The sequence below is a fragment of the Haliotis asinina genome, chromosome 1, assembly GCF_037392515.1.
Source record: "Haliotis asinina isolate JCU_RB_2024 chromosome 1, JCU_Hal_asi_v2, whole genome shotgun sequence".
NCBI lineage: Eukaryota > Metazoa > Mollusca > Gastropoda > Lepetellida > Haliotidae > Haliotis > Haliotis asinina.
The window spans coordinates 15,390,332-15,412,098 of NC_090280.1; the positions used below are offsets into that span (position 1 = coordinate 15,390,332).

Here is a 21,767-nt window from a genome sequence, read left to right on the forward strand (position 1 = left end):
CCGCAATTGTTACACCCCTGACATCTTCACATGAAGATGAAAACTTGCAACCTGCAGCTGAAACATTTCTCCAAGGAAGTGGCGGATCACTACCACATATCCTAAATGTACTATGAAATGTCTTCAGCACATGTCCACTTCACTGCCCATTAAACACCTGCCTTCGTATATCAGAACTATTCCGACTGTGTATTGGAGTGGTATTGGGCCACAATAATATATGTTCACTCAGTTTATATTACATTATCCTGACATTCAGTTGATTTCAGACTGTGATATTTGGTCATGGTATTGATTAGACGTAAAACTGAGAGAACAGAACACGATCAGGTAGGTACAGTTGTTGCCGGCATTGTCAATGTCTTGGCACAAATCAGATAAGACACCATATTTGTTCTGGGTATTGAGACTGTAACTTCCATGGATATGTGATATGTCACAGCGTGTTAGCTCGATCAGGGACGAAATTCCCCGTGGCAAACCATTAGAGCTGCAAAAATGCAAACATGGCTTCTGTAAGAGGCGGCACCATACGTTCGATTTGACTAAGCAGCTAACAGAATAATGTTTGTGTTCACAACCCTGTGCCAGGTGTAATACAAGCCACCGCGCGTTCGTATTAATGCTCGCTCAACACGTTGTCCTCAGTGTGCAGGACAAACAGAAACGGGATAAACGTTGTTCCGTGTAATCTACCTTGAGTTCCTCTCTCGTGTTCACAATCCAGAACACATACCTCCTGTGCCTCAAGTAACCAATACGCAATGCTGTGCTTAACCATTTGATATACAGAACACGCAATGAATGTGGAACCAGCAACTTCTGCTTACAGTATGTGGATAATACAGGTGACACCCTCCTATTCAGTACTGTAGCATGGACAGACTAACGCAATCGTTACCCGCCTGACTGATGTATAAATAGATCTATAAAACCAAGGGAGTCTATGTGAAAGATTTAGCAGATTATATTGTCAACAGTATATCTTACATGGGGTTTCCAGTTACATTAAAGGAAGTCCGCTGGTGTGTGTGTTAATTACATAAGAAACATAAATGTGTCACATTTTAATTCCAATCAAAAACACCACACAATGCAAAGACATGCATCCATAAAACATGAAATAACATAATACACCGTAACCAAAATGTTATGATACCTCTTAGCAGTATGAAATATATGAATATTGTGGACATAATAATATATGAATGGTGATGTTTTCAATTTAAATGCTTACGTTTACACTGCTGTGGGTAAGCTATTTCTAATATATGTTCATGTTAAATTGATAAAATAACCAGTATTTATCGTGACACAAATACACGAATTTAACATGCTAGATTAGGAAATATCCAGTAACATTTCTTTTTCAGACTGACATTAAATTACCTAAAATGCACATTTCACAAAACCAGATCTTCTTTAAAAGGAATATACTCCGTGACGGAATGCTGATACAGAAATGTCCATTTATATTCCAAGTGAGCAAAAATGTGATTCGATTTGATGATAAATACATCATGTTTGAATTTTTACCAATGATTTTGAAGTAGCCTATGTCCTACATTTTATAGGGATTCCAATAACATAGGCAAACACAACTTCATAAACATCGTCAAATTAAACAAATCTCGCTAACTTCATGCTTACAAAGAGAAATGCACTATTGGGTTAATGCATCTAGCTATATGATGTTTCATGTTTTTTCCTGAGATGAACACTTGCGATCCAGATTGAAATACGTAATGACCACGGTAACGTATCCCCACCATGCCCACAGACGCTTGTGAAAGAACGCCAGCATTAGACAATCAAGTTCAATACAAGTGTCATATCACGTAAAATATTCTTATGTTATATGTTTATATATCAACGTGTTGAGTATACTAGAAAATATCATAATTAATCACTGTGAGCTAAACAGTAGTAACAGTTCGCACGCACGTTGTTCATCACACGGTGTTCCTTTAAACATGCCCATAGTCAGGATCTGAAAACACAAGGCATACAGTGGATGTCTGTACTACAGTACAGTGAGTGAGTCAGTCTCTTTGCTTTTGCGCTACACTTAGCAATATCTGTAGATAGTCGAATTTGGACCAGACAACCCAGTGATCAGTAGCAGGAGCAGCGATCTGCGCAGTTGGGACACTGTCAAACAAGACTGACAACCCCGTTAGTCGTCTCTTACAACACGCTTGACCTTGGATTTATTTGAAACACAAAAAGCTTCCCATGTACAATTTGCAGCATTATAAGAGCAATCGTTCACCATTTCTAGTGGCACAGATTCTGTTGTATGGTTTGGAGAGCTATGAATATATAATCGTTTGGTAGAATATATACCTCCGGAAGGAAGGAATCCTGTATTTGCACAATACTTCCGTTCTGTGTACGTCTGTTTGTCATCACCTTCACCTTGCAGATCAGAGTACGGTTACCATCTATATTGCAGGGAGAAAAAAAAACAGACAAGAAATTATTCTTTCTATTATAGATGCTTAAATGCTTACCTCTGACTACTGACGTACCTTAGAAGTGCGACCGTTCGCTTAGATTTGACTTGCAGCTGAAAAGACGAAATTGTCAGAAAGGCAGAATATTCACATACACAAACACAAACACACACACACCAGTCATTAAAGCAGACACAGACACAGTCACACACACGAGAGACAGTGAAACAGAAATTTCGTTATGTGTTGCGACAGACAAGAACTACAAGAAATAGACGCTTACGAATTCTCCATGGCTGCTGTACCTGTGGAGGAATGAAGATGTCATGTCAAACTTCTTAAAACGAAGTTAATAACCTATCGAGTGTTTTTAATGTGTGTTATCAAGTCCCGTTCACGAAATACATTGTTTGCCTTTTACAGCAAAGATCCATGTCTATTCACACAGTGCCCCTACCTGGTTTATGTAACATACATCTGTATCCTTTCCTGGTCATGACGACAACGACGACCACAAGGCCGACGACCAATACCACACTGACTGTCACTCCAGCTATTAATCCAGCTTCTGGAGAGGATACAGGGACTTAATAGAAATACATCACGTAGAAACACCAACAACTAACAAGTGAAAAAAACTCCAGAACCTCAGGTATGGAATTCATACACAGCACTAGTATTAAATTATATCAAACGTAATCGCAGTACTGATAGAATTAACCACCTCTTAGTACCAACTACCAAAAAGAAAACATGTACAAGACAATATTGTGTACATGTGTATGAGACATACGTTTAACGGTCTTCTCCGTACGTCCAGCCATTCGTTCAGTGTTGCTGCGGTCGCCAAACTTGTTCCTAGCGGCAACCCTCAGATAGTACAGCGTGTCAGAGATGAGATCATTGATAGCTGATAATATAGCTGTCATATCATTCCAACTTCCAGTCTCTGTCTACCGGTCCTTTTCCTCGGTGTGCTGTACTCTACAATGAATGTCCGTGTAGCTCCGCCATTGAACTCCTCCTTCCATTAAACATGCAGAGTAAAGGGGCCTGCTTAGGAGACACTGATGTTGTTGGACTTCTCGGTGCTCCTGGGAACAGATGCCAAACTGCCACTACGGGTTGAATATTTTTCGTAAATGCAGGTCTACGAAGAGACATGTTTGACATCAGGCATACATTTGGGGCCATATGATAAACTATCGATAGTAAATATCTACCTTCTTCTGACATGCCATTAACACACAATGAAGAGAGTGTCAATGTATCAGTAGTTGGATTATCTGTAACCAGCGAGTAATCTGAATTAGTGGCGTCCGCTAATCCTAACACTCGGCTCAAGCCACTGCCTCAATATTCACATGTGTCTATGTGGACCTTACAGTTTGTGGTTAGACTCATACCTTGGAAAACAACGCCTGGTCGGTATGTCACTGAACGACCTACACCATTGTTCACTGTCAGATAGTAGTCCCCGAAGTCCTGCTGCTGGAGGTTGGTAAGGTGTAGTCTGGCAGTGACTGAGATGGGGGAACCAGTGAGGTCCTGGCTGGTGCTGATGGATCTACTCCAGGTGAATGTAGGAAGGAAATAAGTCATAATTGATACAGAGACAGTCACGTCACTACTCAGTGTAGCAGGATATTTGGGTTGCTTTGAAATTGTCTCATCTAGTCGAGGAGAACCTACGAAAGCGAAAGGAAACGGCGCAGTTGTATACTCGTTGTCGTGTTCTGACCTCAGTACCTTCTCGGCCTTGTCCTGGCTGAATAACTCCAAAGTGTGTCCTTCCTCTGGATCAAATCCAAAGAGAGCAAGATCGTGCATTACGACTGTATTGTCTACAATTTAGCGCTGTCTCATAAGTGAAGATAAAGAAAACCAGGACTAACCTGTCAGTGTGTAAGGGACATCACGCGTAGCATCATCAACAGCCACCGAACCTATCCGGATGGTCGTGAATATATCCAAGACTGACAGTTTGGTACGCCAGCAACAGGGAGTTTAGTGTTCCATCAACATAGACAGAAATGATGGTTTCGTCAGAACAACACGTTTTCAGCACACCCGTCTTAGTATTATCATTTTGTTAACTGACTTGTCTCTTGGCTGCAGTCTCACGGGCATGACAACTTTGGTATTTACTTAATCTGTTTATCTATACAGATATGCAACTTTAACTATATATTATTTTCCTACCACCCGTGGATGAGGAAGTCACTCATAGTATGAAACATGTATGTAACACTGAATTTCTGGCCTGTTACTCATGACAAACACATTGGTATTTATTTCTTACCTGCCTGTACCGATTCGTTTCCTGAACAACATTGATGCTATAAAACAAACTTTTTAACAAACAACATTTATTTGTTTGTTCCAGTTCTGCATCTCGTCTGCTATCGCACCTGTTACAGTGTAGGACCGAATTTAGAATGTTTCAACACTAAGCAACTCCTATATGTCAACAATTACGTGAAGATTGTAAAGACACACTTTTACACACATCTACACGCGTCAATGACAACATCTCGAAAGCTGGTAAAGAAAAGACATGGACTGATGATGATGTTTTGAGGATAAGAAAGAGGTTGAAGGAGTCATGGAAACCTGGTAGGGACCGTCTGGAACATAAGGTGATGTAGCACTTATAGCCTGTGCAATGTTTGTCAAAATATAAATATACTCCCCGTATACATGCACAGGTGTTGCTGTTCCACAGCTTACACTAATGAATGTCATTACTATTGCTAATGTTCAATGTACGTCTAACAAAGGAGACCGTACCGAGAGAGCAATCAGAAACGTGTCTGACGGTGCAAACGTTTGCATCGGTGTACTCAGCAGGAACTTTACATGCCACGGTATAGATCTAATTGCAGTATCCTTTTTATCTACAGGCTGTAGACACCATTTAATATGAGCACTACAGTACATATAAATAGGTTATCACGCGAGTGTGGTTTGGGATGGTTATTATCCTGCATTGGGAATAAACATTGTATTTCGCGAGCCTAGGCTAGCTAAGTACATAGTGTTTATTCCCAATGCAGGATATCCCAAAATATACGAGAGTGATAACCTATTTATCATACAATGTCAATCCTAATTTAAATTTTTAAAAAAATGTGATTTCATTTGCCACAGAACATGAAACTAAACTTTCTGAGATGTGTCCGGATATCTATGAGGTCACAAATATGTGCGTAGAAATACGTGACGTCACAAGCTCGATGAAGCAGTTTTCTACTGATCACTCATTTGACTGCGGTAAGTCATATAGTTCCCAGTCAGTTTTTATTGTTGTCAACGAATATTAACTTGGTTTGAAAAATGACAAAACACCCCAAACAAACAAACAATTTTTTTCTTATCAAGGCTCTCATAGTACCGTCACCAAGGCCGTCAATCTGGACACGATCGCCGATAGATGGGCGTGACGCCATGTTTGTTTTCAGTGTGAATGTAGTCCCCAAAATGTGCATAATTATGGCCTCTCCGATTTGCATCGGTATCCGTATATGACCCCAGCGGATACCGAAAATATCCGTTGGCCTTATCCTGCCGACAAAACGTTCCCATTGTATGATAAACCTCGTTATTCTGTCGGCCAGTAAAGTAATTGCGATCACACACTAGGCAGAAATGGCTGATGTTGATCTGATTTACAACCCTGTGCACTCTCTGGACAGAACATGTATGAGGTGTTATTACGTAATGCTCAACACTCCAGTCAGGGAACCAATGTCCTTGTTTACCTCACTCGGTCAAGATATATTGCATTTCACACCATGGTGTGATTTAGCCCTTTCGTTTGAGATGCCACATATGACTTTGTGCATTAAATTCCTTCTAGTTTTTCCTCTATTACGTTTATGTGGTTGTGTTGCTAGTTGAGGGGGAGCGTCTCAAGTGCAGGACGTTGATTCAGCTAAGATCCAGGAGTGAGTTGCTATGTTCTGGTACCTATATTTCAACTGCGCATAAAACTGGTTTGGGAGCATCTAGAGGATGCGGAATATCTATCATAGTCTCAACCAGCAAGGTACTGAATGGACACTCCTGGTAGTTACACAAGTACATGAAGGGTAAGCTCTTGTCTTGGTATCTTACATTGCAAGAAGGTCAGCAGGTGTATGAATATTACTTCCAGCCTGGATTCTCAGTCTAGGCCTATATATTATAGTTTCAGTGCATGATACTGGAGTCCGGTATAGAACATAAAAGTACCACAAAATCGTTTGTCGTAATGATTGGATTGTTCTCTTACTGTCTGACGTGTGAAACTGGTAAGTGTTTTGGTGCATTGTGTAGTAAGGTTTGTAACCATGTGTCACTAGTCAGAGGAAAAGATATCACGTTTGCATTGATGTATGTGTCAAACTCGTCACGTATACCTGGACATTATGATATCTAACACAGATGCATATACACTCGTGAAAATCAGAAACACACAAGCCATGTTATAAGAATGCATTGCGTTAGCTTAAGAGCAGTTATTTCATGTTAAAATTCATACGTCTATTGGCGCGTTCGCCAAAGCAATAACAGCCGTAACTGTTGTGGTTTTGGTTACTGGAGTCCACAAGATAGTGTCATAGTCAGTATTTTGTATGCACAGTGACAGCAATTGCTGGTCGTCACCGTCTCGGCATACATAGTAACAATCGACGATGTCGGTCTTGCAACACGACGTGGCGCGAGTCATGCTGCTACAACTCCAAAGGCATGTGACGTGGAAGGACTTCATTGATGTACCTATTTGTTTTCAAATTCAACCACCAATCACATCTTGAGTCCGTTTTGTTCTTAAATGAAGGGGCTTCTCATCCGACATGTGCTTTTACCAGATACTACATCAAACAAGTGAATGGTCACTCGTGTGCCTGGTGATAAGCAATGACATCCGTCGAAGAAAGGCTTTTCCCATTCTCGTGGTTTAAAGGGGGAAGTCCCTTTATGAAGTGAATGGAAGAGCCACCAAGGCATAAGACTTTCACATTCACGTTCACAATCAAACTCTCCATCAGATCATGAGGGTATCCACATCGCATCTTATTGTTTTACATATTGGGCTAGTTACCTGATCCCTCGATCAGAGGTTTTCTGGCATGATGTCCAGATGTGGAGATGAAGTTGTTTGCATACAAGTTGGTTGCAGTCTGTGAAGTCAAGATTTGCTTTATGGCATTTGTTCAGTGAAACAGCATGAACCAATAGCTATTTAATGTTTGATGAGAATCAACACTTTAATAATGCATCAAATTATGCACATCTGTTGAACTAACAAACGATGAAACCCCTTCTCTCTGTCAGAATGAAACTTTCTTACCAAACCTGAAACGTGAGAACGTCACATTAACAATTCCAAGTGTCAAAAGAGGAACTGGCAGTTGGTCTCAAGCGACCCATCTGATATCCCAACAACAGTGCCTCGTTGTTTAGACTCCCAATAAGTGTCCTATAAGGGCGATTGTTCCTCATTGTGAGAACTACCGTGTTCTTGTATCGTTGTCAGGCCTCTATGGGAGGGTGTTGTGTCGCGCATTAGATACGACCCTGGCATGATGAGTTACTCATACAGAATGTCTTTCATTCTTCCCTTGAATTGACCTTGCTTTAAATTTAAGAAACTATCGCAGATGTTTGCCTGCATCTTGCTGAACGAATATGTTATCCTTAACTGAAAATCATATCATGACGTATCCTCGTCTGCTTCGTCAGTTGTTTTCATGGTCAGGACCTGCAAAGGGGAAAGCATGCAAATAAAGATAATTTAACCCACAAACACTGAACCCACCAAATGAGTGTATCATATAATACAAACGTATTATGCTGGAATATAAGTGAACACAAATGTTGATGAACACTGATGTTGAGGGATTTATGGAAACAGTTCATCCATGACATGACCATGACAATGACGATACGGAAGATTTCAATCCTGCTTTGGTTACCTTGAGAATGTACCCCTGTGTTCTGGTATGGAGATGCCCTGATGGACTCATAGGTCACAGGGAGAGTCTCTATCACGCCTTCATAGGTACGTGTATCTGTTGCAGCATCTGCTGAAGACATAATTTCAACAAATGTTTCACAAACAAATAATTCGACTTGCAGGCAGGGTCCAACCCTTCCAGAACACGCATTTGACACGAGAGCATATAGTTCCGGACACAAAATAAGCTCTCTTTAACTTGAGGCTTGAGTGTACAATAGACATGATTGGCATTCTGGAACTGACAGGGTCTGGCCAGGAATTATCAGGCGCATACACTCAATGTTTTATAAGAGTTCCTATCAGTTTTCACCTGATACGTTTGGATTGTTGAAGGGCATTTAGTAGTGGCATTTATGTATGTCAACTTCTTTATTGTGAATAACACGACGTTTTGGAGCGTATGCTTGCTCCTTAATCAGGTGTTCGGCTTCGAAAAGAAATCGAAAAATAATGTTTTGAGAGAAAAGTAGCTCAGAGGTAGCGCTCGATATGACACAAGATATGGGCATGGTTATGGCTCGAGCACAGCACATTTTCAAAGGTAAGTACTTTAGAATGGTGAAAACAGACAGCGAAACACTTGTATCCAATATCGGCGCCAAACGGTTCCTTGTAGCTACACGGGTCTTACATTTGAAATTGCAGGCATTTTGTGCATGAAGCTCGGTTTTTGGGGCATAAATTTCTGAATTAATTTTGAATTAGCTGTCCTTTGCTATTGGGCCAAGCTAGGGTCCAGGGTTTAGGGCGCAATCTACTACAGCACCATGTGCACCTGCTTGAAGCTACTATGAACAGTGATTTTTGGAGCTATGTTTGGTAGCATATTACGGCGGAATAATAATAATAATAATAATCTACCTTTTGCATCCTCATACATTTTCAACTGGGTGTACTGTTGCGTTTCCGATTCCTCCTCCAAATTAGAATACTGCACTGGAGGTATGACCTGGTCTGAAACACATTGTAATGATTTCATGCTAGTAGATGCAAAGATAATTGAGACATCGCAAATGAGGTAAATACCACATAATCAGTACATACCTAATGATGAATATCCTCTGTTGTCCATTTCCACAGGGTCAGGATGACTGGGGCTATAAAACAGCGTCAGGTCAGTTTCGAACAATAGTATAAATCCTCAATATATAAAACATAGATGTGGTTAACTCATTGCACAATGACTAGTGAACTTTGAAGATTACCTTACCTTTTTCGAGCATCTGGAAAAAAAGAAAGAGAAAAAGGAAACGGCATACAGTGAGAATCAAAAACGTCAAATGGCACACCATCCTTTAAAAAAACAGCATTGAGGATAGTTACGTTAATTGTAAATTACTGCGGACACATAACATAACTATACATACAGTACAAACAGTCGCAATAGAAATCAAAAGCAGTCATTCACAATCTTGACAAGCGATGGTTTACGCATGTAGGCAGTATCACGGAGCATACGCTTGGAGAATCGCCACTCTGTATATACATGCTGTTCAGTCATATAACACATTAAATATATACCTTTTAAGCTCTTTCCGATCCTGTACCCCTTTCGGTACAACACCATTAGAACAATGCCTCCAATGAGAAGGGTAAGAATGAAGGTTCCTACTGTCGCACCTGATACTACCACGGTACATGCAGCATCGCGCTTTTGCTGGGCGGGTGGATCTACAGTGTAATCAAAATATCATCACAGCTCCAGCTGACTATTTATCGTACGTTACTGCATTCCAGTAAAACATATTTTATATATTTTGCGAGCTTTGCTGTCTTCACAGACCATTGGTTAAAACACAATAGGCACAGGCGAAATGTTAAACATGAGTACTACATATAAGCTCATATATAGTTTGGATGTTTATTGTCAGTTTTATACCAGTGACATGATGGTGGCCTGTCATTATTCGACTAGGCAACATATTAATATGCATATTTATCAACCAAAAGAGCCAGGTGGTCACCGTCTACACAAGCATATGTTCATGAAGTCCATTTGTTCCCTGGTTCTCTAGGGCCTCATTCATGGTGTTCTTCATACACATGTCTTCATGCATGCTTTCTTAGAATGCAAATGACCCGTTAAACTGATATTCCCAAGCTATCCTCTCAAATCTTCGTTAATTGTGCACGCTCACATTTATCACAGGATCAACGGCCCTGTGTTGATATTTACACATGTTTACAACAACATTGATGATTATATTTGTTCAGTTATGGGGTTGTTTACGTTCCTTTTCGAAAACACGTTAGGCGTTGTCAACACTGGGAATGATTTCTTATATCTGAATACGAGGTGACATAAATCATTAGTAAGTCTATCTATATTCTCGATGTTCAATGTTTGTAAAGTGTCCAATCCAGGGGCCATTAGCAAAACCATATCCGAAGTTTCACACATATAAGTAATTTGGTTCACGAGATACGAGTCATCACAACACATTAGGGTATGATATTTGTAACATAATTGAAACGATATGTATGTCGAACCTTTAGGATAATGGTTTGTCCTTAGATAATATCACAAAGTCTGTTCGGAATGGTATTCAGTGTGTTTCCGTCATGATCAAGACCCAAAGATTTGGATTGCTTGATTTAGATTTAGACAGGAGCTGTTTTTAAGGATCCCACTTTGATCTTTCACAAACACTCAAGCTGGCACTATTTACAATATATTGGGAGCTGACACTAGTGTGACCATTCAGCATTTAGTTTACGACCATGGCATGATGTATGAATTGTGCAAACAATAGAATTAGTGATGTTCTTATGATAACGGCATCTGGACGGGGCGGGTAGTGTCTCCAAAGCAAGCTCTTTTAGTAAACAATTGTGAAGTCACTTTTACAAGCGATTGTAGTTTGAAATTTATGCTTTTTATGCACTATAATATGTAGTTAGATATTAGCGGACTTCTGCCTACTTTAAACACACAACATATTTCTTGCCCTTATTGTTTCTTGAAGTTTGTGCTGCAAGATATAAAGTCAAACCAAGTGGTGTTCAAGAGCCTAGAGCATAGCCTACAAATTTCCGTGAGGTTGACGGATGCTATGTAGGTAAATAATACATAAGCATTTATATCATTGCCCTGCCGTGGCTCAATACCTTTTTTACATGAACTCGTGTGTGCTCAAAGAACACATCGGAAGTCTATCACTGTTCCGTTGATGTGTTTTCCAGAGGATATTGACCGTAGAAAGTGACTTATTCTCTTTGCGTGGCACCTACCTCCAGCAGTCGTAGTTTCTACAAAGACATATCTGCTAGAATCGCCATAATCATTTTCAGCTTGCAGTCGAAATATATATATATCTCCAGATATAAGGCCAGTCACTTCAATCACCATCATCTTGTCTGTGTCAACATAAGATTTATAAACAGTCCACGTTCTTGTAGCAAACTGACGATACTCGATCATGAACGTCTGAGTGCGTCCACCATTGAAGCCAGGCAGCCAGGACAACCATACCGACGCTGATGTTGCGTTATCCAGATCTCGAAACTGTGTAGGTGTCTGTGGTGGTCCGTCTTAAAATATTGCAATTTTATTTTTGTATTTTGAAGTACAACAGATGTAAACAGACAAAAATGAGAGAGCTATTCAGACACATGAGTAGCTAAATCCTGAGTTCTTAGTGTACAAGGTGATATGTTTGAAACTGACCTGCCGGTTCAATGCTGACAGTGTAGGTAACTGAAGCGCCATCTCCATTGTCCACTTTCAGACTGTAGTCACCAAAGTCCTGGTGTTGTAGGTTAGTAAGGTGTAGTCTGGCACTGACTGCGATGTCTGAGACAGGGCTAGAGGAACCAGTGAGGTCCTGGCTGGTGCTGATGGATCTACTCCAGGTGAAGGTAGGAAGGGGGTAGGCCAGGACTGACACAGACACAATCACATCACCACTCAGTGTAGCTGCGAAAGTGAGTTGTTTGGAAACCGAGTCGTCAAGTCGAGGGGAGCCTGGTTAAAAGTAATGGAAAACACACATCTCGGGTCAGGAACAACTTCTAAACCCGTCACGGGGGAAGGGGAGGAGAGATAGACGAAGATCAAATTGACAGCTTTTACTGTGAGTAATTGAATACATATAACACATTTTATAGATAACAACTTCCTTGGCCTTTTTTTCCTTCACTTGTGAGGTGACTGATTCATGTGCATAATCGAAAACATTTACATAGGATTGTTTATGCTTCTCATGGTTCTAAGCTCTTGAGTTTGCAGACAGTTGTCGATATTTCTACATTGCACAAAATGTGCAAATTCAGCAAGCACGCCCTACACCTGACAAACCTGGCCAGAGTCAAACCATATGTAAACTTATATGTACTTGAAATAATAACACATGCGTGAGAACATACTATGCAGACTAATTACGTGTGTTTGCCTGTAAAGAGTGTGAAATGATTATAACATGTTGACAATCACCTGTTCTTGTACCTACATGACGTACAGTTGCTGACATACAGTTTACTTACATATAACCAGCAACTCAACCATCTGACTGACAGGTGTCCCGATGTTGTTGGTGGCAGTGCAGGAGTAGTTCCCTCTTTGTCTACAGTCTGCTGAATCCAGTCTATATGTTGCTATCAGTGAGGTATCTGCCCTTATCAACTCCCCTGATCCATTCAGTAGCCTGACTACTGACTTTGGATTGCTGTCAATCTGGCATCTAAAGGTCACTGTATCAGACTCGTTAACTGTCACGGAGCCAGTGAGACAGTTGACGGTAAACATGCTTATGTCGGCTGGGTCTGAAAATGTGAACTGATTCATTATTGTAGAGGTAACTCTTAACACGAAATGGCTGAACGCTAAACCGGTGTGGTATCTAGTTGAACATCAACACTGATTTGTGGAAATATGATCACCAGTGTAGACTATAAACCTATATTGGAGATCAACACTGACTGCAACGCTGTCTATATAACTACGCTGAATAGCAACACTGAGCTTAACACTTTCACCAGTGTAGACTATATACTTACGCTGAATATCAACACAGAGCCTAACACTGTCACCAGAGTAGACTATACACTTACACTGAACATCAACAGTGACGGTAACACTTTCACTACTCCCGTGTGTATTAGAAGGCTGACACCTGTAGGAGCCTGTCTTGGATCTGTCAGCTTGTCCCTGGAGCACGGCTCCACTGCTAATGGCTGTTCCATTATGCAACCACCTGTAGCTACATCCGGGTCTACAGAGGGCGGAGCATGTGATTGATGGAAGAGCCTGTTGTTCTGTCACAATGTAGGAGGAGGTGGAAGGAGTCAGGGAGATCTGGTATGGACCGTCTGGAATTAACAGTAAACTGGTTACAGTAACCGTCTGATGACCACGGACAGTCCAGTCCGATAGGTACATTTTTGGAGGAAATGTGTCCCGTTCAGTCGGTGATTAAATCATTCAATAAACTCCTGATGTATTGATGGCATGCGAACAACAAGGCCATATGCCAGTAGCTGACTTCGGCGTTCGACACTCCCGTCCATGTGGGCAGGGTTTATATATGACTATTGAAGTTATCAGTAGCGTATATGCTGTACTTACACTCAGGCTCCATATTGTACACCTGGCTCCACTCTGACTCCAGACCCTGACTTTCTCTCGCTCTACATCTGTAGCTGTGACTGTCCCGGGAACTCACTGTAAAGACGTAGGGAGAACCAGGGGAGGCAGTTGTGATGTCAGTGTTGTCACGCTGCCAGGTGTAGGCCAAGGTCAGACCGTGGTCACCTGGGACAGTGGTAGAGGTGGAGCTGCAGATCAAGGTCACTAGCTGGTTGTAGACAGGTGTTGTTGACACTGGACGACCAGGTGTCGTGGGTTTGCCTTTCAAAATACGTCATGTGTTAATGGCTGTTGTTTACTGATTTACTAAAACGATAGAAGAGTTGAGACGTAATGAGTGAAAGAATACTCGGGCTAATGCTTGAATATAATTACAAATAATCTTTTCATAATTCTTGAATCACAGGAATCAAGACGAATCATTTTGATCTGTAGTTACGTCACAAATGATTGTTTAGAGCAAACTATCATCTTCGTAATAACAGTAGTAACATATGCAATCTTGATCTCGTCACTACATGACTGGAACAATCCCGATGTGACGTGAAGCCCAACTCACTCATTATGACAAAATGCAACTGAACTTACTGGACAGGAGATTACTGCAGGTCCATGTTATCAATGGAATTGTTTATGTACGTTCACTCGTGGACACAAGGGAAGCTACTCGTTTGAGGTGCACACAGTAATACTTTCCTTAAATAACACAGTTGTGGTAGATTGTTAAAAACATGACAGAGCAATATTTTGCCACATAGGTATATCAAGAACGGAATTCCTGATTAAATGAATGCTGTCACCCTCAAATCTTCAGACTGATATTTCACGACATGGCGCGGTGTATCTTCTGGTAATGAACAATGTTTATACACGCGATTTTGTTTTCGAGGATGAGCCACTGTTTTTAGCCCTACGGGGCAATTAAGAGTTGTGGTACTTCTCATGTAGATAGTGCTTGTCACCAGCAGACGACTGATTTTACTTAATTAATGCTTGCTATTTTTGGTTATAAGGCAGTCGATTTTGCATTTGAAGTGGTATTAATAATCTGGTATAAGAAATACTGTTGTTTGCTTTTTATATAACTTAACCTCCTGACCATTGTCAATAAAACGTCATCACAACGACTGGGCATCCACCATAATGACAAAACTGTTTGTGCCCTCCGATCGCCTACGTACGTTCACGATGCAATCGTCGAAATCACCAGAGCTTCGTTTTCAGATCTCTTTGGGATGACTTCTATGTTCCTCTACTTTTGTGAGGATTGTGCTACATTACATGCGACTACACGTGGCAGTTGTTGGTCAGGGTGTGGCAGAATGTGTATGGCTTTCATAACATTAATAATGTGACTAAATTATTACTCACTCACTCATAACATTAATACTAGATAACCTGGTACAGACTGATTTCTGTGAGGACGCTAATGAGAGTACTGCATTTTGAAAATATCTCTTTTTTCGGAAATTTGTGATTTCCCTGAAGGTTCTACTCTCTAACAAAACAATCAGACTTACATTTGTTTCACTTTAAACTATAGTGTACCGTGATTTGGTTTATGTGTTTGAGGAAATTCTATAAAAAGATTGGTATTTGAACAAGTCTTTCTTGTGAATGTATTCATCATTGACGAGAGGAGCATGTTAGTAAACATCAGACAATGTGTTTGTTTGTAAGGTGCTGTGTGTTTTCGTTTCTACGAGTTCAAAGTATTTATCTCCTTTAGGCGGATGATGTTAGTAAACATCAGACAATGTGTTTGTTTGTAAGGTGCTGTGTGTTTTCGTTTCTACGAGTTCAAAGTATTTATCTCCTTTAGGCGGATGATGTTAGTAAACATCAGACAATGTGTTTGTTTGTAAGGTGCTGTGTGTTTTCGTTCCTACGAGTTCAAAGTATTTATCTCCTTTAGGCGGATGATGTTAGTAAACATCAGACAATGTGTTTGTTTGTAAGGTGCTGTGTGTTTTCGTTTCTACGAGTTCAAAGTATTTATCTCCTTTAGGCGGATGATGTTAGTAAACATCAGACAATGTGTTTGTTTGTAAGGTGCTGTGTGTTTTCGTTCCTACGAGTTCAAAGTATTTATCTCCTTTAGGCGGATGATGTTAGTAAACATCAGACAATGTGTTTGTTTGTAAGGTGCTGTGTGTTTTCGTTTCTACGAGTTCAAAGTATTTATCTCCTTTAGGCGGATGATGTTAGTAAACATCAGACAATGTGTTTGTTTGTAAGGTGCTGTGTGTTTTCGTTTCTACGAGTTCAAAGTATTTATCTCCTTTAGGCGGATGATGTTAGTAAACATCAGACAATGTGTTTGTTTGTAAGGTGCTGTGTGTTTTCGTTTCTACGAGTTCAAAGTATTTATCTCCTTTAGGCGGATGATGTTAGTAAACATCAGACAATGTGTTTGTTTGTAAGGTGCTGTGTGTTTTCGTTTCTACGAGTTCAAAGTATTTATCTCCTTTAGGCGGATGATGTTAGTAAACATCAGACAATGTGTTTGTTTGTAAGGTGCTGTGTGTTTTCGTTTCTACGAGTTCAAAGTATTTATCTCCTTTAGGCGGATGATGTTAGTAAACATCAGACAATGTGTTTGTTTGTAAGGTGCTGTGTGTTTTCGTTTCTACGAGTTCAAAGTATTTATCTCCTTTAGGCGGATGATGTTAGTAAACATCAGACAATGTGTTTGTTTGTAAGGTGCTGTGTGTTTTCGTTTCTACGAGTTCAAAGTATTTATCTCCTTTAGGCGGATGATGTTAGTAAACATCAGACAATGTGTTTGTTTGTAAGGTGCTGTGTGTTTTCGTTTCTACGAGTTCAAAGTATTTATCTCCTTTAGGCGGATGATGTTAGTAAACATCAGACAATGTGTTTGTTTGTAAGGTGCTGTGTGTTTTCGTTTCTACGAGTTCAAAGTATTTATCTCCTTTAGGCGGATGATGTTAGTAAACATCAGACAATGTGTTTGTTTGTAAGGTGCTGTGTGTTTTCGTTTCTACGAGTTCAAAGTATTTATCTCCTTTAGGCGGATGATCAGCTATAAAGCAAATGTGATGAAACGATTGTTATCCCCCGCTGGTTATCTGGAGGGTTAAAAATGGACTCCGTCCACGCGTGCGTCCGTGCGTCCGTGCACATTTGTCTTTGATGAGATCTTTGAAACCGATTAATATTCCTTCACCAACCTTGGCACATTTACAGGTCTGGTAGTGTATTGGTGCCTTTTAGTGGTCTGAATTTCTGAATTAAATAATTTTGGCATTTCCATGGCAACAGCTTTGTCTCAACTTGGTGGTAGGGTACTTTCCCAGAGCAAAACTTCAAAACTCATTCTCTATTTCTTCACCAGATCTGACACATATAATCATAACTAGTGCACGTATTCTTAAGAATATTTTGCCATTGCGGGGGATATTGAAAGCTATGACTTCTTGCTGAGTTTGTCATTAGTTCAAACATTACACCTACTCAACATTGATATGCATTACATAATAGGTCATTACATTACATTACATTACATTACATTGCATTACATTACATTGCATTACATTACATTACATTACATTGAAAACAAATATCATCATTTCGTGATCAGGACACTCCTCCGAGAAAGTCACGTGATAAAAGACCACGCAGGTTGCAGAAGTACTGTAAGTCTCCATGACGTCTAGTGTGGTGATCTACCTTCAGTTGTTGCTGATCTATAGCCCGTTTTTACATTGTACTGTCCGAATAATGATATTGGGTTTAACTTTTCACGCTAGTTTTAATTCTTATTGTGATGTACTGGTTGTTTTACAATCCTTTGTTGACAGGTTTTTTACCATATACATAAATTCCTTTTTTCAAGAATGTTCTCGTCACGACATGGCTGCAATATTGCCGATGTGACGTTAACTATTAACTCACTCACTCACGCACATGATAAAAGGTAATGTTTAAATCATACACGCACCTTTTAACTACCTTCCGTGTCACCTTACAGATGATACATCGAACGTGTTCACATCACTAGACTCAACGGTCTCAGTCTGTAGATTCACACACGAACCAACAGTTATATTTGTTTTCTTACATTCTTTGATGGCCGTGACTATTTAAAACAGTCTTTCAGACATATAGTATCGGCTACTAAACAAAGAAAAATTCGTAACGTAGCCACTCACCCAGGACAACAAGTTTCTGTCCACAGTTCTGTACCACACTATTGGTCCCTCCATTCCCACATGTGTATGTCCCTGCATCTGATGTCTGGATGTTGCTGAGGGTGAAGGTGACATTCCTGGCTGCTATGTTCCCCTGGTACACTAATCTATCTTTGTAGTTGGCAGGGGGTTCGAATGTCCCATCATCAAATACAACAAACACAGTGTCACCAGCAGGACTGACAGCATAGAAGGTAAACCCTATCCCCAGACCTCCCTGTGGAATCTCCCAGCTGAACCTGGCTGTGTCAGACAGTGCAGACAGCACTGGACTAGCACTGGGTGCGCCGGATATAACACCTGTGGCATGAAAAGTTTTTATAGTTTTAGAGTATGAGGCAGTATCAAACATTGTCCCAGGTAGATAAACACTTTATTAGAAATGTATTTTTCGCAGGTGTTCAAGTTAGATAAGTTTAAAGTAACAATTCAGGCAGAATTTAGAAGAAGGAAAACGTAGGTACCTGCAGTCAGAAATAATATGAATGTTGCAGCATATATCATCTTCATCATTCCGGTCGGAAGGCGCTGTGAGATCTGGAATACAGCTTTACCGTGTATTATTTGGGCATTGTTATGAACAGCACTCGCATGTGGGTATGAGCAAAGAATCACTTATTTGTCTTTCCGGCTGTCTTTCTGTACTAAGCCAGCCTAACAATGGTGTGGTATCACAGGTGGTATTGTGTTACACGTTAAATTATGCATAACGATAAAGATATTTTTAGATATGATTGAAGATTCAGATGTATTAACGGAAAGGGATTGACAGTTATGTGAGTGATTAAGTGAGTGAGTTCATATTTAACGTCACATCGGCAATATTGCAGCCATATCGTGACGAGAACGAGTAATAATGAAAATACAAAAGAATTAATATGACATACATTGTAAAACCCTGTCGACGAAGGACAGTAAAACTAACTAGGATATCACAGGGTAGAATGTAAAACTAGTGAATAGACCTAAAACAGAGGACAGTACAATATAAAAATGAGCTATAGGTTGCCAACAACAGAAGGTAGATCACCATACTAAGGACCATTGGGTCTTACAGTACATTTGCTTCCTGCATGGACCCTACTTGGATTTACATCATGACAGTTATGTAACCTGCCCTTAAACCACATGATGGTATATTGGTGCTTCACACTGTATTTATTTATCATTAGCGTTTACACATTTACCACTCAAAGACTATGATATTGAAGAAAATGCATATAACATGATCACAGAATTGTTCAATGAGGTAGACGTACTCCCATGACTGTCAGCCTGATAATGTAAGTAGCTGCCTACTACACGCTAAGGCAAAACCGTCAGCAACATGACAGGTTTCAATATCGTCGCCGAAACATTCTCCTTCAAGCGTTCTCTCGCCTATTGCTATGTGCAATATTCCAGTGGAAATGTATCAGCATCAGTTACTGGAGCAGTTTCATTCTGGTGTCACATACGTATGTCCTGTGTAGAGATCCATACTGGTGTAAACGGAAGTTGGCAGCTTGGCAGTCTGGATCTAGGCACTGACTCTGCAGCGCCACCACCCCCGTCCCACCAGTGCCTATTTAGTGACAATATATGTGTTGATAGCTGTCCACATACACATGCCAGGAGACATTGTAGAGGTTGTATATAGAGACGATATGGGTTAATCCTATACAATCTCCTGTAGAATAAGCGCTCATAGTTGAAATGTTCAACATAGCGGAAGAAGTAAGCATAGATAGATTAGATGCTATGCGATAAAGACAGAGGATATACATCAGACATACCTGCTGAGACTTAAGGTTGTCACTGTAGTCGTCATATCTAGCCAGGTAGCTCAACACGGAAGTAAAATATAGGTGTACGCACATGCCACTCGTTTCCAAGTAGTTCACTAGTGTTTAAATATAGCTCAGTCGAGTACTCAACCGTTATCAATGTCCCATATATTTGGTTATTATGTTGACATGTACCCAAACAATGCAATCTCTCACATACACGGATGCATACAAAACTCCACTGACGTATACCCAGTCATCGCCTTTGATATTAATAGGTCCTTTGCTTCAGGATAAATGGCAGATATGCGTGTGAGCGCTTCCTACGCTCTTATTCACAAATACAAAATATATGCTCCTATTTGAGAATCAGAGAGAAAGGGGCGAGACTGTAAGTTTTTTGGGTGTAAATTCATGTGTTCAACAATGACAAGTTACATACTTTTATCTGTACAGTGCGACCTTGTGGCCCATTTACCCTGCATTCTGGGTCTGTGTCTGGCGGATGAGTGTACAGGGGTACAGCACCGGTCTCGTTATAACCTGTACAGTGGTCTCTCGTTTTAGATCGGTCTGGTTATTACGTGTAGACCAGATTCCTTACTACCCGAACACCACCCTCTTTATTACTTGTATGTCATTCCCATCAGTATTTGTATGTTGGTCTCGTTATTTCCTGTAGACAAGTTTCGTTATTGCATATAGACGGTCTCATTATTACTTGTAAACCAGTCTCGTTATTATGTGTAGACCACTTTCGGTATTACTTGTAGACCCGCCCCCTTATTATTTGTAGGCTGATCTCGTTATTATTTGTAAACCAGTCTCGCTATTACGTGTAGACCAATCTCTTTATTACTTGGAGACTGACCTCGTTATTAACTGCAGGTCCGTCTCGTTATTACGTATAGACCAGACTCGTCATTACTGGTAGATCGGTATCTTCATACTCGGGTGCACGGTAGACAGAAGAGTTGACTGTTGCATATGGTATATTATACAAATGTCACTTGGTCACCTCAACTCGTAACTGTCAGGCGTGTATCTGGTTATTTAATACATAGCTTGAAACTGATTCCTGTCAATAGCCTTCTTCAGTGATATGCATCAAGTTGTTTACGAGTGTAATTTACCTCCGAGTTGTGTTGATTACACTGGTTGTGAAATGTGGACCTTGTTGCCAACTCTGTATAGTACTGTCACAGTAAACTGATATGAAAGCCATTGTGTGTTCGGACTGAAAATTCCCCCTTGTATTTCTCTGGTTTATGACCGTTAAACGTGCCATGCTGTCGGGTTTCAATTCCCCCTTAGGAGGCAACTAAGCAACGACCTGGACCTTTCTTGCATGGACATAAAAATTTATTGCGTTGACATTCAAAGTCTACACCGGACCATATTTATGCCAACAAATTTTGTTTCCTGTTAAAGACACATTTGGATATTCACCTGTTTTCCCGATCAGAGGTTTCTAGGATGATGTTCAAATACTAGTATGCAGATGGAAGATGTTTGAGGTAGTCTTGGTTGCTGTCCTTGGAAGCAGGCTTTACTTTTTTCCAGTTATTCAATTCAACAGCATTAACTAATAACTACTCGAGTAGTTTGAGTAGAATTACCACTTTAATCATACATCAAATGCTCACCTGCTGGAAATGTAAACTAGAAAACTCAAACTGTCAAAACGTTCTCAACAAAACTGAAACGGTAGAAAGGTACAGTGAAAAATGTCTTCTCCAAAATGAT

The 21,767-nt window shown here is 40.3% G+C and overlaps 1 protein-coding gene and 1 pseudogene across 2 annotated transcripts; both read right to left on the reverse strand.

Annotated features, from left to right (window-relative positions):
• LOC137296871 (synaptogenesis protein syg-2-like) overlaps window positions 1-21,767 on the reverse strand; it is a 115,204-nt pseudogene that overhangs the window by 17,857 nt on the left and 75,580 nt on the right.
• Window positions 7,681-20,125, reverse strand: LOC137287442 (protein turtle-like). Of its 2 annotated transcripts, XM_067819728.1 has the most exons (13): window positions 20,031-20,125; window positions 18,720-18,792; window positions 18,217-18,555; window positions 14,024-14,305; window positions 13,510-13,767; window positions 12,943-13,221; window positions 12,128-12,424; window positions 11,692-11,991; window positions 9,969-10,131; window positions 9,505-9,557; window positions 9,322-9,414; window positions 8,417-8,524; window positions 7,681-8,202 (listed from the first exon to the last, which is right to left on the reverse strand). In XM_067819728.1, exons 1-13 carry the CDS (start codon window positions 20,112-20,114, stop codon window positions 8,180-8,182), a joined length of 2,352 nt encoding a protein of 783 aa, XP_067675829.1. In that variant the 5' UTR covers window positions 20,115-20,125; the 3' UTR covers window positions 7,681-8,179. The 2 variants fall into 2 exon arrangements, with proteins under 2 accessions (XP_067675829.1, XP_067675838.1); XM_067819737.1 differs by lacking the exon at window positions 11,692-11,991 and having other exon boundaries at window positions 8,417-8,527; window positions 20,031-20,087.